General features: G+C 34.3%; 2 protein-coding genes across 2 annotated transcripts; both read left to right on the forward strand.

The window, feature by feature from the left end:
* The first annotated feature begins 2,556 nt into the window (after nucleotides 1-2,556).
* On the forward strand, nucleotides 2,557-12,049 carry LOC118184393 (B-cell lymphoma 3 protein-like). Its single transcript, XM_035354056.2, has 4 exons — nucleotides 2,557-2,608; nucleotides 7,241-7,432; nucleotides 9,771-10,018; nucleotides 12,041-12,049. The coding sequence occupies exons 1-4, from the start codon at nucleotides 2,557-2,559 to the stop codon at nucleotides 12,047-12,049; spliced, it is 501 nt and encodes a 166-aa protein (XP_035209947.1).
* A 6,636-nt stretch (nucleotides 12,050-18,685) lies between these two features.
* On the forward strand, nucleotides 18,686-19,783 carry LOC118184391 (uncharacterized). The gene has a single exon (XM_035354055.2). The coding sequence runs from the start codon at nucleotides 18,716-18,718 to the stop codon at nucleotides 19,682-19,684; it is 969 nt and encodes a 322-aa protein (XP_035209946.2). The 5' UTR covers nucleotides 18,686-18,715; the 3' UTR covers nucleotides 19,685-19,783.
* The last annotated feature ends 1,330 nt before the right edge of the window (nucleotides 19,784-21,113 follow it).

Here is a 21,113-nt window from a genome sequence, read left to right on the forward strand (position 1 = left end):
CCTTTAAGGGGTCAATTCTTTTTTTATTCTTCTCACTGTAGGGAGGATGTTCTTTTGCATAATCTGACATATCGTAGAAATCCAAATGCAGCCTCGTATCTCTATTACTGTCCTCTCTTTGTACAGAATAAGTTAATGAATCTATATCTGTAAAAAGTAGTTCATCTCTTGGTCCATAGTTCCGCTTCGTATGATCATAGTGAAACTGATACATAGGCAGCTTGCTCAGCTCCAGAATGGCAAAGCGGGCATAAATACGTTGATTCAAAGTAATGGCATTTTTTACACGTTGAATGCCCACTAAATCTTCATCAAATATTTTAAATTCTTTGAACGTTGGAGCCGTGACTAATCTTCGCGTCTTTCGCACATTATTCGCGATTTGAATATCCCCCTATTTCGAACAATTATCATCAGTTTTATATACACAGCATTATTCATTAATTTGAAAAAAAATGTTTTCAAATGTTCAACTTATCCTTTCTTCAATGTTAAATTTAATATTTTGGGATAGCCAGGGCTTGTGTGAAATTTTAATATTTTATGCACTCGTGTTAATTTTAAACCTTTTTCTAAATAATATTTCACATTTCTATAATGTATCACAAATTTTTGTTTGTTTTACAAATTGGTAACTAATTTACGAATCTTTCCTGGGCTTTTTCGTCCTTTCTTTTGTAATATACAGATTGAATAGGGAGTTGACTCTTCAGTTGTTATTCAGCAAATAGTCACATATTCCTCAGGAACAGATCATGCAGTTTCTGAGGATATTTTATAGCCAGTTCTAAAACATAGGCCACGGTTCCATATTAATGTGACGATAAAATGTATTCTACAGGGTGATTATAATTAAAGTTTAAGTTTCAAAACGCTATAAAAAAAGAACCACTGATGAAAATGATGGGAAATTTGAAAGGAATGTTATTGAAGAAGGCGGAAAGCCTATGGCAAAAGAAAAAATTTAGTTTCAAAAGTTAGCAACAGATGGCGCTGTAAGCGGCAAAATCACGACGAGAAACGAGAAATGATTCGTAAAACAACGGCTAAGGTGAAAGTTACACATTAAAACGCATTGACAAATTAGAATTGCTGAATAATTTTATTTGCATGACTGTACATATCACATCAAAAGGGACAAATCGGTTTCAAGAGTTTTGCAGCGACATACCGCATGAGAACCATTCATCAAAGAAGTTTGGAACTGTCGCGAGACTGGTGCAAAACATGTTCAATATGGTGTCCACCGTTGTGTGCAACAAGTTGAAAGCGACAAACAGCATGTTCCACAACGGATCACAGTGTCTCCGGGGTGATGTTCAGAATGTGTTGCGAAATGCGTGCCTTTAATTCCGCTAAATTTTCAATTGGAGCACGGAACACAACATCCTTCGGATATCCCCACAGCCAGAAATCACACGGAGTAAGATCAGGCGATCGGGACGGCCAGGCTGTAGGGAAATGACGGCCGATAATTCGAGCATTTCCGAAATGGCGCCTCAGCAGCTGCTTCACGGGATGTGCAATGTGCGGAAGAGCGCCATCTTGCATAAAAATGATTTCATCCACACATCCACGCTGCTGCAGAGCTGGAATCACGTGGTTGTGCAAAAGAGACGCATACCTCTGACCAGTGACGGTTGCGGTAACAGGACCGGAAGCACCCGTCTGATCGAAAAAATATGGTTGTAGGATGAATGATGGCGTAAAGCCACACCATACCGTGACCTTTTCAGGATGAAGTGGTACGGGATGCGTTGCCAGTGGATTTTCTGTTGCCCATATTCGACAATTCTGGGTATTCACGTATCCTGTCAGATGGAAATGGGCTTCATCTGTCCACAAAATTTTCCATGGCCATTTATTATCCACTTCCATGCGAGCCAGGAATTCTAACGCAAACGTCTCCCTAGCTGTCAGGTCAGACGGAAGCAACTCCTGCACATGGCCAATTTTGTACGGATAGCATTGCAAAATGTTTTGTACAATTTTCAGCACCGTGCTCGTAGGCCTGTCCAATGTTCGAGCAATTCCACGGTTGCACACCACCGGCCGACCCCTCCTGTAATGCTGTGGCCACTTCTTCGACTACCGTCGAATGGACTCGTTTTCTCGCTTTACCAGATTGCACATCAAACGAACCTGTCGTTTCGAATTTTTGCATCATTTTCTTTAGACCTACGACACTCATTGGACCAACGCCTTCTTTTATACCCTTCAGTGTTCTGAATTTTTGCAGAGCTACTAGCTAGAGTGAAATGAGGAACAGCCTGGTACCTGGCAGCTTTATAACACTAAAACTTAACTAACATTTTAATTTACGTCTTCTTCCGCTTGCAGCGCCATCTGTTGCTAACTTTTGAAACTAAATTTTTTCTTCTGCCATACGCTTTCCGCCTTCTTCAATAACATTCCTTTCAAATTTGACGTCATTTTCATGAGTGGTTCTTTTTTTATAGCGTTTTGAAACTTAAACTTTAATTATAATCACCCTGTATATGAACGGTGGATGGTGTGATCCAATGAAATTCTCCATAAGACAGGGGCTGGGATGCTATGTCCTACCCACATAAATCATTAGCATCCAATAACATGATAGAACTGGATGGTTTGATATGATCATAACGGGACAGGTATTTATTATTTGCTTCGATGGAATATCATGTAGATACCTCCCCGAATGCCTCTTTCGATAAACAAAAACATATCTAGATCTGCCAGAAGCTGTAATTTAATTCCAGTCATCTCCACACCATCTCCGGTGATGTCATAACATAATCCTATTCATAATTTTTTTAACACAAATTTCTAAAGTTTTCAAATACGTCCGCTAAAAGAAGAACATCGGATTTTACATATAAATCATTGTAGTCCACTAAGATATGATGTTTAAAAGTCTCCCATACATTTAAACTTCCGGAGTAATCCTAATCAGAAATATGTCCTTCTCCGAGAACACTGTAAAAGAGCCTCTTGCGGCGGTAAAAACTTTTCTTCAAATATTTTGAAAGAAGACATGTATTCATATGGATACACACCCTTGCGTTATAACAATTCACATTCCTCCTTTCTAAAGTGCTCTTTCAAACGTCGAAATTTTTCTCCTTCATATTTTTCACTAATTTTTCTAATGAGATATTCGAAAATTGGAGGCTGTCTACAAATTGTAAGCTTTCTTTATCCTCATGTTTCACTAAACTGAAGGGAATATATTTATATATTAGTATCCGTCTCGCAACCCTATTACGTGACCTCGTTCAAACTCACTGACCTATTGAGAATGGCTTCTTCGTCTTCTTAAATCAACTCACTGTGTCAAATCGCAAAGATAAGCAACGCTCGCGAACTTTACAGCGTAAATTTGATTTGCATGTTCATAGTGACGCTACCAGCTCCACACTGATGCGCCTAGCACGAAGCTTAGGAAGGATGCTATGATATTCAGTTTTATTCTTAATTTTTATATTATTTGAAAGGAATAAATAAATATTTTTTCCAATTAATAACAGAATTTTATGCACAAATTTGAAATTAATGTATGCATATAAAATATCAAAGATGAATTCGGAAATAAATTTATTAATTTATTGTTACTTTTCGAACATTCAAAAAGGAATAAGTAATGGGCCCTTAGGCATTCCCTAATCTTCCCTATCTATAGCTATGCCAGTGGTTGTAAGACACATTCCTAAATGCTCACAGCGTGGGTTTTCTGATACTACGTAGGTGCTCTAAACCTAACTGCCCACGTGCATATGGAATATGTGAATCCGCTGTCTTTACATTGGGCAGTTTTCCCAAATTCAAAGGAAATGTTTTTTATAGTTTCTCGAATTTTGTTGACATGTTATTTCTTTCGGTTCTTGAGGTTGCTGATGGAAAAAAAAAAAAAAAAAAAAAAAAAAAAAAAAAAAAAAAAAAAAACCTTAATTAACTCTCCAAGTATACAGGGTGTATCAATACAAACTTTCAGGAGAGATAGAATACACCTAGACGATGGGAAATCACATAAGAATTGCATGGTCGGAAACGCTATCCTTGAGCGGTAATGACAAAACAAAAGTCAAGAAAGATAGGACATGAACGGTGTGAGAAAACATGTGCATTATTCCTAGGACAACAAAAACAAAGAATAAACAACATAAAGAGAAGGTGTTCGAAATTACGACCCAGATGGTGATGCAGGAACCATGCGTCATGCATTTTCCATGCGATCTTACATGCACCAGACAAGTGAGGGCTGCATCACGGTCTGGGATCGTAATTTCGAACACCTTCTTTAGTGACGATCTTTGCTTGTTTTTCTGATTTATAGGTTTCTGCTGTACTAAACATAATAAAATATGTTTTGTCTCACTGTTTGTGTCCTCACCACCGCGCCAAGAAAGCGTTTCCGACCATGCATTTCTATGTGATTTCCCATCATCTAGGTGTACTCTATCTCTCCTAAACGTTTGCCACAGCTGTACTGATACATCCTGTATAAATGTTGAAAGAAGGATCAGCAGCATCTGAGTAACCTCCTGATTCTTAGCACTAGCACGAAACTCCTGAATCGTCTGGAATTCGTAATACCTAATATAAAGACTGGTTCATACTTTCGGAGTTTGCTTTCTGCTTATTGCTGCTACATCACAAGTAAACTTGATCGAATTGAAAAAAAAAATAAATAAATAAAAAAATAAAATAAAATAAATAATAAAAAAAAATCTGAAATGTTTCAGATTTTAAATTACGTCCAAAGGGGCGTTTTTTTAACGTTTTGAGTGTTACCTTTATTTATTAAATAACATGTTCTTTGCACTTAAACCATAAAATTCAGTTCAAGAGCAATATCGCAAAATAATGTTAAATTAAGCATATCTTTAGAATTTCCGATATACACAGTCTCGCGAGCTGGAGATAAAAGTATTTTTTTTTCTATATAACGTTGCCATTTCTCGCTTTTAAAGCATTGAGTTTGTAAATCAAAAATTCGTTAAAGTTTTACAAAATATAAAATCTATAATAAAACAAATTCCAAATTTGGGATTTCAGATGCCCATATTCGCAGTAGGATTTCGTCATTCAAAATTCGATGGCTCTATGTACCATTGTTTTATCACAATGCGAGAAATAGACAATCATTTATGCAGATTTTTCATTATTTAATTTCTTCAAATATAATGCAGGACTCTAACATTTTGTGGCAACAGTTTGAAAAGTGAACCGACGTTTCTGAGTCCGACGCAAAATCGCAAAACGAAAACAATAGTCCTTCAGGGACAAAGCCCCTTTGGACTAAAAAAGAATGGGGCTTTTTACTCGTGCTAAATGTAAGCAATTCCTTGAAGTAATATTTTATCCCAGTTGTAGAGTCATTAGGTTATTTTTAAAGTAGGATTGATGAAAAATGAGCAACATCCTGGCCGGGAATCGAAGCATGGACCTCTGGAATACGCACCTAGCGTGCTGATCACTGCACTGCGAAGGCATGCTAAGAAGGCGGGAGAAATACCTTATACATTTCTCAACAGAATATGACAGAACAACGTTTATTACTTCATGACTTCAAACTAATGTATTAATAATAAAATAAGAACAGTTAATTAAATATTATTAGTGATATATTCATAAATATGTGGAAGATTTTGAATCATATATGTTTTCGAAACGTACTAAAAGGGATATAGGTTGTGGAAAATAACACGAAGTAAGATTAAGTTCTTCCACATATTTAGTAATGTGAGTAATCTATTCCTTTTTGCATTCTTTCATTGAAAATTCAAGGAATTCTGTTGGTTTCTGATTAAAAAAGATTATTTTTCAGTTAATATAAATGGAAGCATTTTTTTTAAAATACATTCCTTTTCAGGTTTTGCAACGTCTCTTTGACGCTGTGAAGCAAGCTTTGAAGAATCATAACATTGAAGATATTAAACGTATTTTAAAACAGGATTTCCATGCGGATTATGTCTTCCATTCGGTGATTAAATCTTCCGTTCGGAATCTATTCTTACGAGTAAAAGCTTCTGTACCACGTAATTTTAGCTTATTTCGATATAAAGGTTTAGAGTATTTCATGACTGTAAAAGAACCATTAAAATTAAAATTATATTTGCTGCTGTAAGTTAATAAGAACGGTTTATTAAGGTAAAATGTTTCTAAGATAAGTGCTATCCCCTTGATGTCCAGCAGAAATGTTCATTAAACAAGAAAATGATTTTTGCAAATTTAGTAGACTTGAAATCACTGTTCATTACCTCGTGGAAGCCTTGAAGGCCCCTTTCTTAACATTTTAGACAGAATTCGCTACTCCGTGTTTAGATTTATCGATGTTGATTCTTGAAAATGGGCTGTTTCATTTGAAAGCATTGTGGGAAAATATAAAAGTTTGAAGTGTTACTAAGATACATTTTGTCAAATTTTATTTAAAAATTGAACTTAAGGTTTCAAGAGTTTCATCTCTGTGATTCATTGACTATATTTTTTTATATTTCTTTAATAAATAAATTTTAAAACTATATACTTAAATTTGTTTTCCATAAACTTTGAATTTCGGATTTTCCTTCAATTGAAAATTTTAATATTAAGCAAAATATATTTTATTTTTTGTGTTCTTTATGTTATTTATACATGAGATGATTATTGTGTCGTGGTTTTCTTTATAATTCGTTTTAATAATTAATATAAATTATGATTCTATTTATGAAAAAAAAATAATTCAATTTTTCTTAAAAAGGATAATCCACTGATATGGAATTAATTTAATTTTAATGGTAAAGAAATCTATCTAGGTTTTTTTAATATATTTTTGCACGTGATATTATAATAATTCATTACTTCTGAAATTTAGATTTCTTATAAAAAAACTTTATCAATTTATTTTGAGTTAAGTGAACAACAATGCTGGATAATAAATTCAGAAAACTACCTCTCAAGCTGTTTTTACCATTTTTAGTTTGTGGAGAGAAAAGTACTCTTTTTTTTCCTTTCCTACAATTTCGGACTATTCGTGCTAAAAATTTTATGTTTTTAACAAATGCTTTTTATTAACTTTCATATTAAACAACAAAGAAAAAATCAGAAAATCTTTCTTTCTGATGTAATATTTATGTAAACAATGATCCAATTATTTCAGTAATTGTCATGCATTCCATTTTGATAAGAACGTCTTAAAATCCTTTTAATAAATCATACGTGAATTCATATTTACTTAATTTTACTAGACGTTTTCATTTTAGGCAATTTTTATTTTCAGACAAATTCTCAAGTACTCATCTTTGGGAATTAAATTATGATGGCGCTTTAGGAAATACTTTGCTTCATCTGGGGGCCAAGATTTCAGATTATGAGTTAGTTACATTGCTTCTAAATAGGGGAGCTGATGTTACCAGCATGGACACATGCGGACGAACAGCTCTGCATATTGCTTGCGAAAAAGGCTCTTTAGGTAATGTTAAGAATGTTTTAAACATGTTTATATCCTTTACTTACTTTAGTGAAATAACTCGTACATTAAATGAACAATTAATATTTAATTGATTGAGTAGTACATGACTTGTGTATTAAATTTGTAAACTCTTATACTTTTATTATGATACTCAAATGAAGAGGAAACTGCAGTTTACTTAACCTGATTACCAATTTGCACGCAATATATTTAATTACATATGATTTATAACAAAATACCTCTATCAGAAAATATGAACTGAGAAACCTGAAAAGTAAAGCAAATTTTAATAACGATCACTCATTCAGTAAGTAACGCATTAATAATTCAAGAAAACGATTTAACAGTTTTAACAACTGCATTTATTCTCCAAACGCCTAGAAAGAACACCAGAAGCGGAACGCAAGATCGCTAAGTGCCGGCGAACGGATTAGTTCAGTGGTTTATTTAGAGTGTGACGCTATACGACAGCTTTCTCTTAAATTTTTTTCCACGAAGTTGTTCTTTCTTCTACAAAGAAAATTTGATTGCTTTGAAAAAATTCTGTTAATTTAGTCTCTAAAAATGCATTTTTTTCTGCGTATTCGTTGAGAAAATCTAGAGCGGGAAATTGTATCTCTGTGGGCATCCAGAAAGTAATGAGAATAAAGCAGGTATTTGGAAAATTTTCAGGTTTAAATACACTTCTTGAGAAGGAGTACAAATAAGGTTTCCCTTGGTCGATGCGTGTATACAAACATCTAAAATTTCACTTAATTATCCGAATATTACAGTCACACAAATTTGCAGGATTTAGTGCAAATGATTATATTCAGCCTTCCACACATATTGATTTAAGTGGCATGTGAATTCACTTTTCACACCATTATTTAAAAGCGCTTATTGAAAATGATTTTAATTTAAAAATTAATTAATGTTTCTGAAAAGCGTTTTTTTTGGAAATAATTTTTGGTCCTTTTTAGCTTTTTAGCATCCCAAATTTTGCCCGAAACTCGCATCAGGCTTAAAAAAAAAAAAAAAAAAAAAATTAGTTCACTGGAGACATTAGGTATTTTTTAGAAGCAGGCAATATGAAAAATTAGCAAAGCCTCTGCCGAGAATCGAACCACGAACCTCTGGAATACGCGCCCAACGTACAGACCACCACACCACGAAGGCATGCCAAGAAGGCGGGAAATATACCTTATATCACTCGCGTAATTTCTTGCAAAGGTCAAAAGTTTTACCATTGATTTTAAAATTATTTCTCGTTATGCTATCGAGCTCAGGTTTTATACACCACTAGTTCTGAATGGCAGTGCAATAGAGCAAAATGATTTTTCCAATTTCGATTTAGATTTCTTTTAAATGTAGTGTTGAAATGATTTTTCCCACATATCTTCGTTTAACGAACAAATCAAATTCTGATAAATTTACTGTCTCAATCATTAGGTAAAGCGAAAATAATCTTTTAAATGATATGTGTATGAAATTTTCAACAATATTTCTGATTTTTTTCGAAAATCGCTCGATTTTTTTAAAAATGTTTGATTTTTATTATTTTTAAATTTCAACATCTGAAAAGTGTATTAGTAACAAAGTTTCTAAAACAAGCCCATCTCTCTCTTTTAAAACAAGAATCACGCACACAAAAAAATTATAATTTAGGCTATTGTCTATATTTTTTTAAAATATGTTATAAAACATTATAAATATTCTCTGAAACAAAAGAGAATTCTTCCTTTTGCTAGGAAAACGCTTCGAAGTTTATTATGTTATTACGTCACACTTATCAGTCAATTCAATCTTTGTTTCGAGTTCGAGCAATCGATATAAAGGATATTTATTATACATCAGCTATCCCAGTCATTTGAAGTGAATGCAGTTTTTATTGTTTCGTTTTGTTTATAGTTTTAAACATGTCTGTAATTGCTAGATGAAAGAATGAATTAAAAACTAACCGTTAAAGACTTAACCATTATAGCAGTTAATATTTGCTGTAATGTATCTAATGGAGAATACTAATGTTTACAAAACTTATTTTGAATTAGTAAAAAAAAAAATGGCAGAATTGTTTATGGATGACAATGCAATGTAATAAACGATGTACAAAATCGATTTGACTTTTTTTATTAACTATTGGAACGATTTTTTGCACATATCTCCGTTTAAAGGACAATCTAAAAATCTCAGAATTTTATTGCTCTCACCATCGAATAGAAAGAGAAAAAAGTCTGAAATAAATTGTACGAAAATTTTAATATGATTTTTTATTTTATGGCGAATCAAAAATCTACAATTATTTTCTTGTTTTCTAATTTACTGTACACTTAAAGGTGATGCATGTATTCTTTTTCAGAAATTATGAAGTTGTTAGCTGAAAAATCGCCAGCATATATTCTTGACCTGCCTAGTGATTTTGGACATACTCCTTTAAACGAAGCTTGTAGATGTAACTCTCCAGAAGTTGTTCAACTCCTTTTGTCACATGGCAGTAGTGTGGATATAAACGATGTTCAACGATATGGTCCTCTATTAAATGCTGTATCTAATGTTGCAGAATATGCAACGCCTATTGCATCTCTGCTTTTAGACGCTGGTTCAAACGTAAGTAATGAAATCAAATGCTTTCTGCGAATTTAAATCTCAGCAAACAGTCTTAGCGAAAACATTTATCGCCAAGAAAATCCATAAAAGTCAAATATTAATTATTAATTTCCTTCATAAGTAGAAAATAAAAGCAAGTAATTCTTGTTAAAAAGAGAAACAGTCTGCAATCTGTTAATTGTTCAACAAACAATCTGTTAATTGGCTTACAAAAGCGAATTTTTCAGAAATTAAATAGCCAATTTATTACTCAGTGAAAAAGCTAGAAAATTATACAAATTTATAGATTTACAGAAAAATTTCTTAATTCACATTTATTGTAATAAATATTTTGCATGTTTTTATTTCATCTTTCATTGTAATTGGCTTTACTTTTAGTTGGCAACGTTTGTTATGGAAGGGGGGTGATAATTTCCTGAGATACAAAAGATATTTAAATTAATTGCATTTATTGCCTTTGCTAATCTAATAGTCAAAGAAACATAACAGACAGAAGGCATATTAACGCTTGAGCACCTTAAATCCTCTTGGTAAAGTATAAATATGCCAATAATAATGCAGCTCTTTCTATTTTGTATTTTATTGCAGTATTATATTATGTTTAATTTTTATCCCAAAAGGGCGTTAACCCGAATGGGCTATTAGTCTCGAAACGGAATTTTGCTTCATCCACTATAAAAGGCGAATCACTTTTCAAATTGTTGCCACAAATATTATTACCCTATATTATATTTAATGAAATTAAATAATGAAGAATCTGCATGTATGTGTGCATTTTACTCGAATTGTGAAAAAACGGCGATACCTAGAGAGCCATCAAATTTTTAAAAATATAGACTTCCTGAACATGGTGCTTCTCGAAGCCGTGTTTGGAATTTGGAATTTTATATTTCTTATTTTTTAAAACTTTAATGAATTTTGCTTACCAGACTCAACGTTTCAAAAGCAACCTGTGGCAACACTACGGAATGAAATATTTCTATCTCCGTCGCCGGAACTGTCTATTGTTAATTCTAAAAATAACCTGTGGCAACACTACGGAATGAAATATTTCTATCTCCGTCGCCGGAACTGTCTATTGTTAATTCTAAAAATAAGCTATTAAGTATTTCCTTATTTTCTTCTTGAATTGAGTTGTGCGTGGGGTAAGTGAGAAGAACATGATATTAATTAATAAATTCAACACTCAAAACGTTAATAATAAAAATACAAAAAAAAAAAAAAAATTCTGAAAGCTTTCAGATTTTATATTACCCCCAAAGTGGCCTCTTTTTTTTAAACCTTTTGTGTGTAACCTTTATTAATTAAATATCATGTTCTTCGCACTTAAGCGACATAAAGTCAGTAATACTATAAACTATTTTTTAAAAAGTATGAAATAGGTAATAAAACCAATTCGAAATTCAAAATTCGTTCTTCTAGGTGCTCATGTTTGGGTAGTTATTGAAAATTTGATGTCTCTAGGTACCGTCGTTTTTCCACAATGCGAGAAACATACCTACACAGTTAGTTACCTTTATTTAATTTGTTTTAAAATAATGCATGACGATAAAATGATTAATCTTCTACAATAATTCAAAAAAAAAAAATTAAAAAAAAAAAAAAAAAAAAAAAAAAAGAGTTTTGCAAACCATCTTACTAAGAAAACAAAACATTGAAGAATTGAGAAAAGACTGAAAAATATATAAACATTTACGCCACCATTTAATACTGTATCGGGAATTTTAAACATATACTGCTAGGCTGCTTTTAAATTTTTTTGCGGTTTTGTTGTTGAGTTTATTTGGCATAAGTGCGAAGAAATTTATGCTTAATAATAAAGACGAAACGAAATGGCTTAGCAGGAGTAAGTGCAACAGCAGTCCGGTAAACTGCGAGTTCAGCGAGAGCGTAAAGAAAACTTAAGAAACTCTTGGGTGACCGTTAAAAAATCTGAATCCTTACAGATTTTGCTTTTTTATTTCATACAATTCTCAGTAATTTTTATTTCATTCAATACTTAGTCAAAACTTTATTTTACAGCTCCACTAACATTTTCGCCTAAGAGTTAAAAAAAAAAATTACATATGTGTTTTTTTTAACTTGCCTTTTGTACTCTTTGATTGTTTTTTTAATTTTAAATTTAATAAATAATTAATCACTCTACATGTATATACATATTTCTTTTATTGAAAAAGTTTTCGCATTTCAAGTTTATCCTGATAGGGCCACATTTTTTACAGAAACCAAGAATGTTTTGAAACAAATAAAAAGCGAAGGGGGAAAGAAAAAGGAAATTTGAAAGGATTTCAGATTTTAACGTTTCACCAGACAGTCGCTCTCAAGGTCTTTTATGCTGAGCGTTGCAGGTTACCAATCTGCTCTTCGACTACACTCCTGCTAACACAATTGTTTTGCCTTTTTAGCATTATTGCTTCTTCGCACTTATAAGCATTTCAAATTTTTCTAATTAATAAAAATTTTAAAAGCAATATAGCAGTATATATTTTGAATTCCCGATACGATGTTAAATGTAGGCTAACATTTTTCTGTTTTTAGTCCAAAGGGGCTTTGTCCCTGAAGGACTAAAATTTGCATCTCCCTTTAGGCAGATAGCCCTAGTGTGCTTTGCCATAATTAAATACACACCACACGCTGAAGGACTATTGTTTTCGTTTTGCGATTTTGCATTGAATCACTATATATATCCGTTTCACTTTTCAAACTGTTCCAACCAAATGTTAGAGTCTTGCATTATATTTTAAGAAATTAAATTACGACAAATCTGCATAAATGTATGCATATTTCTCGCAATGTGATAAAACAACGGTACATAGAGCCATCGAATTTTCAATCCTCCTACGAATATGGGCGTGTGAAAGACCAAATTTGGAATTTGTTTTATTATCGATTTCATATTTTGTAAAATTTTAACGAATTTCTGAGTAACAAACTCAACGATTTAAAAGCGAGCAATGGCAACACTCTTGGGGGGGGACTTTTTTTATCTCCAGCGGGCGCGGAACGGTGTATCGGAAATTCTAAAGATGGTTTGGTTTAGTTAATTATGGCAAAGCACACTAGGGCTATCTGCCTGAGGGAAGGGATGCCTTCGCGGAGGACCTTCTAAGGAATACTGGCTCGTATACACGTTACACGTGGGGAAAACCACGTAAACGCCCATGCAGCCAGCTCGTTCGCGGGATTCCAACCTCGGACCGAACTACCAGTGTTCAGCGACTACCGCTCAGCCGCTGGTAGGCCCAGAAAATTCTACAGATAAGCTCATTTTAAAATTATCTTGCGACATTGCTAGTGAACTGAATTTTATGGTTTAAAAGCAAAGAACATGATATTTAATAAATAAAGGCAACACACAAAACGCTAAAAAAACGCCTCTTTGGACATAATTTAAAATCTGAAATCCTTCAGCTTTTTTTTTTTTTTTTTCCTGCTTTTTTCAGTTCACGTTATCAACGTTCAGCTTTCTTAGTAAGATGATTTACAAGTTTTTTTTTAATCTTTTTATTATTAACTAACGTGTGTCTAACTTTATTCATTAAATATCACGTATTTCGCATTTACGCCACATAAAAATCAATAGCAAGATCACACAGTATTTAAAAACGGCATAAATACGAAATTACCGTCAGAGGGTTAAGTATTTCAATAATTTTTTTTTAGTTCGCTATATAATTTCTTTGAAAAGTAGCCGCTTGGACTGCCATCCGCCTGAAAGAATTATGATGAAAAAGAAACAAATATAGGAAGATTAAATGATTCCAGTTAGACTAGAAGAGAAACACGCTAATGTGACAATCAAAACCGTAAAAAACAACCTTATATTTAGCGTAGGTATAATGAAACACTCAATCGATTTCGAGGGCAGCTAATGGTCCCTCCTCATCAGGAGAAAGAAATACATAGAAAGAAGAAAATAGGAATCACAGAAACACGTGGTGCTTATCAGCACTGCACGTCGTTATAACTAGATTTTTAATCAGAGTTGCACTGGCCGCCTACTTTTATTGAGCCAGGCTGTCTGATCAAGCATAAAGAAATATTAGCGAAGTTAAAACAGGGAGCGAGGGGCAAATGCACATTACGCTCAAAATCTGAACTTCAAATAATGGAAAGCAACCACTGAACGGATTTTTATACCCTCTGGTAGTACCAAGTGCGAGGAGGTAACGCCATCTATCGCCATTCAATTATTTTTGCCGATAGATGGCGTTACCTCCTCGCCACCTATCGCCATTCAATTATTTTTGCCGATAGATGGCGTTACCTCCTCGCCACCTATCGCCATTCAATTATTTTTGCCGATAGATGGCGTTACCTCCTCGCCATCTATCGCCATTCAATTATTTTTGCCGATAGATGGCGTTACCTCCTCGCACTTGGTACTACCAGAGGGTATAAAAATCCGTTCAGTGGTTGCTTTCCATTATTTTTAAATTGTCACCACCAGCATTGGCGTTGCCACAGATCAAACCCTGCTGGTCGTGGCCTTCTAAAATGGGCTCAGTGCGCCCAAATTAAAGTTATTGCGCCGGATTCCCCTACTAGATATGGTTCACGGGGTGCCCCTTCATTCATCGATTTGGCACTCTTTCGAAACATCCCTTTTGGATATCACGTGACTGTGGAAAACTGTTTATCCTCAGATCACAACCCCGTAATCATAGACCTTAATTGTACTATCTTTAATCAAAATTCTCCGGCACTCGTCTCTACAAACTGGGACAATTTTAGTTTCAAACTTAAAAGTAAAAGTTTGCCCTCCCTTGAAATTAAATCCAGCCATGATATAGACTCGGCAGTTGATCACTTAACGACCATTTTAACAGATACTTATAAGGAAGTATCAAAACCCACCCTCAGACCCAATTTTCGTAAATTACCTCAAGAAATTAAACTCAAAATTAAAGAAAAGAATAAAGTACGGAGACTTTGGCAAAGAAATAGAAATCCTGGTTTAAAAATTCAACTCCGTGCTCTCCAAAATGAGATCAAGGCATCATGTGACCATTTCTTCCAATCACAATACACGAATTACATTCAGTCCCTAACGACCAATGATAACAGTCTTTGGCGCGCATCAGCCCGCCTACGCAAACACAAATCTAACATTCCGTCCTTAGCTACGGACGCAGTGGTGGCTCACACAGACGCTGAGAAATCCGAATTAATTGCGGATTCTCTTCAAACTCAATTTACACCACATAATGAAGGAATTTTTGCGAACAGCGCAAGTTCTTTCCCACAGGATGTTGAACGTTTCCTCTCCTCGCCTTTTGCGAGAGAAATACAATATACATCCATGAGCGAGGTAAGTGAATACATTACCAAGCTCAAACCCAAAAAAGCCCCTGGTATGGACTCTATTTCTAATCGTATGATTAAAAATTTACCCACCCATTATCTATTTTTCTTAGTAATGCTTATAAATTTTATGATACAGCATTGCTATTTTCCTCAAAGCTGGAAACAAGCACTTATTGTGCCCATTCCAAAACCAGGCCAAAGCCTTTCTAACCCTCAAAATTATAGACCTATCAGCCTCCTATCCTCGTTATCTAAGATATACGAGTTTGTGTTACTTAAACGCCTGAATGATTTTCTCCGAAATCACAACGTTCTGATTGATGAACAATTTGGATTTCGAGCAAAACACTGCACCACGCACCAGCTGCTGAGGACAGTGGAGTTCATTCACGAAGGGTTTCGTAACAAAATGCTTACTGGCGCTTTATTTCTTGACATAGCCAAAGCATTTGATAGGACTTGGCATATAGGAATTATTATCAAGCTCATACGACTTGACGTTTCGGCCCATTTAATTCATATAATTAATTCGTACCTCACTAATAGATCTTTTTCTGTACGAGTTAATTCTATCATTTCGACACCCCGTCCTATACTAAGCGGCGTCCCCCAAGGGTCACTTTTAGGCCCAATTTTGTTCAACATTTTCATAAATGACATACCAAAATCACCAAGTATCACTCTTGCACTTTATGCAGATGATACGGCCATCCTAGCTCAACACAAACGCCTGGAAAACTTAGTCCGAAACATTCAGAGTTATCTCTCTAGCCTTGAGCACTGGCTCATCACTTGGAAAATAAAAATTAATGTTGCTAAATGTGCTGCTATGATATTCAAACGTAGCCCCCTCCCGTACCCTTCCATTAATATTAAATTCTTTGACGACTATGTTCCCTGGTCAAACTCTTACAAGTACCTAGGAGTTGTACTTGATTCAAAATTAACCTGGCGCCTTCACATTGAAAATGTTCTCAACAAAGCAAAAGGTGCCAGAGCCCAACTTTACCCATTTTTAGCTCGAAAGAGCAATCTGTCAATTAAAAACAAAATCCTTCTCTATACTTCCATAATAAGACCTGTCTTTATGTATGCATGTACAATCTGGGGTACTGCTGCAAAAACTCATGTGAAAAAACTTCAATCTTTTCAAAGTAAAACCTTACGTATGGCCCTAAACGCAGCTTGGTACGTCCGTACAGATGTGATTCATTCGGACCTTAATATTAAACCAGTTGATTACCTTATCAAAAAACATAGTCAAAATTTATTCCTCAAAATTGAACAGATTGATAACCGAGCACTTCAGCAGATGCCAGCCTATGATCCTACTATTCGCAGCTCACAGAAGAGACCAAGAGCCGTGATTGGCCGAGAGTTCGGCATCTACCCTCCATCTAAAAGGGCAAGACACGCCCTCTCAACATCAGTTCCAGCTCCCGCGCCATGAAGGAAGGAAGTCTCTTCAGCGAGCTGCCATATAATTGCTTATTACCATCTCTACCTGCAACCAAGATCTTCAAGCAAAGTTATCAATCTGTTCGCATAGAGTCACATCTCCTGCAGATTTTTTAAAATCTGCCTATGAATATTTTCAACGCGTTCATATTTATTATTTGCACTATCCTACACAAGCCACATGCCAATGAGCCTATTAATCTTAAAATCTTTCCTCTCCGCTTTCTGCTTTAGTGTTGTATTGTGTATAAAAAATTTATAAAAACCAAAAAAAGTATAAAATACAAAAAAAATTATAAAACCTAAAAACTTTTAAAAAATATTATGATTCTTAAGTTTTTATCTTCTCATCTCTATCCCTAAACTTTCTTGAGCCAGTGGCTCCCTCTAGTGTGCATCAGGTAATTCACTTATGCAAAATTTTTTCTCATTTCTACTCGCTTTTAGTAATTCTGATGAGGAGGTAAATGGTTTTGAACCATAGGAACTCCGTAATTTTCAAATCATTGGCATTGGCTTTCCATTATTTGAAGTTCAGATTTTGAGCGTAATGTGCATTTGCCCCTCGCTCCCTATTTTAACTTCGCTAATATTTTTTTATGCTTGATCAGACAGCCTGGCTCAGTAAAAGTAGGCGGCCAGTGCAACTCTGATTAAAAATCTAGTTAAAACGACGTGCAGTGCTGATAAGCACCACATGTTTCTGTGATTCCTATTTTCTTCTTTCTATGTATTTCTTTCTCCTGATGAGGAGGGACCTTTAGCTGCCCTCGAAATCGATTGAGTGTTTCATTATACCTACGCTAAATATAAGGTTGTTTTTTACGGTTTTGATTGATTCCAGTTAGTTTAATTTCACAAAAGTATATATTTCTGATCAGATATCTTACGATTTTAATGCACTCCTCTTTAAACCAACTATATTTAAAAAGAAAATTAGTCTTAAGAACTATGTTAAATACTTATACTCAGTAATCTTACAGATAAAATTTGAAAGCTCAATGTTTTAGACTTTATTGCGTAGAGTCTCACTTGCTTTGGTAGCAGACACTAAGTCAAGACTAAGTAGATCTAAGTGACTTATCGCTATGTCTAGATAAGCAACCATAAAGGTATGGAGGGTTCCTTTTATTAAGAACTTAAATAGTTGGACAGAAGGCACTTCTGGTGCCTACAAACTCAGCCAGCATTTATGGCTAGAAATAAAAAGTAATGAATTCACATTTATACTATATCTAAGTAGAATTTATTCAAAGGGTGCTAACCTACACTGGCGTAACAGCACAATCTGCAAGTAAACGCTGTGTGCAATTAAGTGAGAAACGTTTCTTCGATATTTTATTTGATACTACAGATGTCTGTGGCTTTCCGACAGATACTTCAACTTCTATTCATGAGATGGCGCCACATGTAAAATCCAGTTCTTAATCGGAGCAGCAAAGCGACGTCATTACTCACTCAGACTTCTCGCAACACAACTGTACGCGACGGTAGCATGAACTGTTTTCCGAGCTCTGTGTTGATCTCTGCAATGTAATTTAAATTGTAATTTAGTACTTAATATATTCTTTTGTTATAGGAGATTGTCTACTCTTATTTTCTTTAATTATATCATGCATTAAGCACACACGACCACCAAATGTCTATTTCTGGGACATATTTTTCTGTACTGGGTTTCTAAAAATTTTACAAATTTAGGCATTTATTCAAATAAAGGTTTTTTTTTTTTTTTTTTTTTTTTTTTTTTTTTTTTTTTTTTTTTTGTGTGTGTGTGTGTGTGTGTGTGTGTGTGTGTGTGTGACTTTCTAGCTCATCAAATATTTGGGGAGCTTTGGTTGCTCCTATTGTTAAAATATTTTATTTTGTGTTAAATTTTAATATTTTCTTTCTTTGCAGATTAACCATACCGATCTACTAGAGGTAACAGCATTGATGATTGCTGTAAGCAAATCTGCTTCTGAAAGGGAACATGCAGCAAATTCAACTAAAAGTCAAACATTATCATATATAGATTTGTGTATGCTCTTGATAGACCGTGGATGTGACATTAATGCTGCTGATAACAAAGGTCGAACTGCTCTGCATATTGCAATTGAAACCGAACAAGCAGCAAATTCATCTACAAGTCAAACTTATCCATATATAGATTTGTGTAGGCTGTTGATAGACCGTGGATATGACGTCAATGCTGCTGACTCCAAAGGTCAAACTGCTCTGCACATTGCAGTTGATACAAAACAAGCAGGAAATTCAACTACAAGCCAAACTCATCCATATATAGATTTGTGTAGGTTGTTGATAGACCGTGAATGCGACGTTAATGCTACTGATTCTAAAGGTCGAACTGCTCTACACATTGCAGTTGAGACAAAAAAAGCAGAAGGTTCAACTACAGGTCGAACGTCTTCATGTATAGATTTGTGTATGCTCTTGATTGACCGTGGATGTTACGTTAATGCTACTGATTCCAAAGGTCGAACAGCTTTGCACATTGCAATTGAGACAAAACAAGAAATTTTAATTCGGAAACTTCTTATTTCTGGAAGTGACATTGACAGACTTGACGTGAATGGCTGTACCCCGTTGTGCTATGCGTGTTTATATGGAAGCCAGAGACTAGTTGATTTACTCATAATTTCCGGCGCTAATATACAGGCCCAAGATTGGGATCATGCGTTAATTATTTTCCATAGGTTGAGAAGTCATCATAGATTAAACGAGGAAAATATTCAGCTATTTAATTACGTTATTTGTGAATCGACGAAGGGTCTTACCTTAGAATCCCTATGTAACATAACTATTAGATTAAATGTTAAAAATATAGAAAGAGATGCCATTCAACTTGGATTACCTCCATTACTGGTAAAACGCCTACAACATAAAAACAGTGGAAATATGTGATATGATTTTATTCACATATGAATAAATATGAGACTTATAAATTGGTACTTGTTACATTAATTATGTATTAATTATTGAGGTTCAAAATTCAATAAAAGGTTGAAAGAATCATAAGTGTACATTTTCTTTTAATGTATTATTAATGTATTTTAATCTAAAGAGCTTTTTAATGTATTATTTAACACTGAAACAATATTTGCTGTTCATTTCTGTAAACATTGTTGTACATTTATAACAGCACAACCAAACAAAACAACCCAGAAGTGAAAATCTGTAGATTTTGAAAACAGGAAAAAGACGATCAGACTCAATCTACATATAATAAGAGGAAGACTTTGTGTGTGTCTTTCGTTCGTGCTTGCGCGTAAGCTAATAGACCCAAGGCTACGAAATTTGGTGCATATGTGCATCTAGACAACAGCCAGCGCACCTCGAAGCGAATTTTTCAAAATTCGAATGAGATTTAGGATTATTAATGTTTATACTAAGAGATATTGCATATTTCATTGCAATTTTTCTATGTGTAATATTTTTTTTTCCTTAGTACAAAGGGCCAATTTGCCCTGAAGGACTATTAATTTCGTTTTGGCATTTTGCGTTGGTTTACTATTGCTCGTTTTGAAATTATTTTGCGATAATGCTGTGAATTGAATTTTATGGTTTAAGTGCAAAGAACATGATATTTAATACATAAAGGTAACGCACAAAAATGTTTCAAAAACGGTCCTTTGGGTGTAATGTAAAATCTGAAAGCTTTCATATTTTCACTTTTTTTTTACTAAAGTTGTTCTGCAGAGTAAAATTATGTGCAGTTTTTAAATTTAATGTTTGGTATTCTCTTTAGATATTTGTCCGATACATATAAAAGCCAGACGAAGGCTGGCTGCCTAGGGTCTAATATCAAATAAAAAACACCGTTGGATAATAAGGAGCAAACAAGAACCAACGCAGGATTTAATGCGCACTTATGTTGGTTCTCGTTGGCTTTACAATCTTTCACGCACTATCAGACTTTTTATTATTCAATAGTTCCGCCAACAAATAATTGCACAAATTTTTCTTACAGTAAAACGCCGATAACACGAATACGCTTAACGCGAATAATCGAGTAACATGAATACAATTTCTGTCCCGGCAGCGAAGTTTAAGATCTTATTCGAAGTTTTGTGGGTTAGCACGAATTACTACCTATTTTTCAGTCTGTTGAGTTATTACATTTTTTAATTTAATGGGAAATTTTTATTTTCCTGTTGATTCCCTGTTAAAGTTGTGTTCAGAAGCGTTCCTTCCCGTTTAACTGAAAACTTCACAGAGTACACTGTATTCTTTCAAACATAACGCTCACCAGCATGCTTTTATTCTTCGAGAGCTCTGGTGGCACTGTTCGACATACCTGTATATGGTGCTGCGGTAGTTTTAGGAAGTGAGA

The sequence above is a fragment of the Stegodyphus dumicola genome, chromosome 4 (genome assembly GCF_044657685.1).
Source record: "Stegodyphus dumicola isolate Sdum_Otavi_A_Nest chromosome 4, ASM4465768v1".
Taxonomy (NCBI): domain Eukaryota; kingdom Metazoa; phylum Arthropoda; class Arachnida; order Araneae; family Eresidae; genus Stegodyphus; species Stegodyphus dumicola.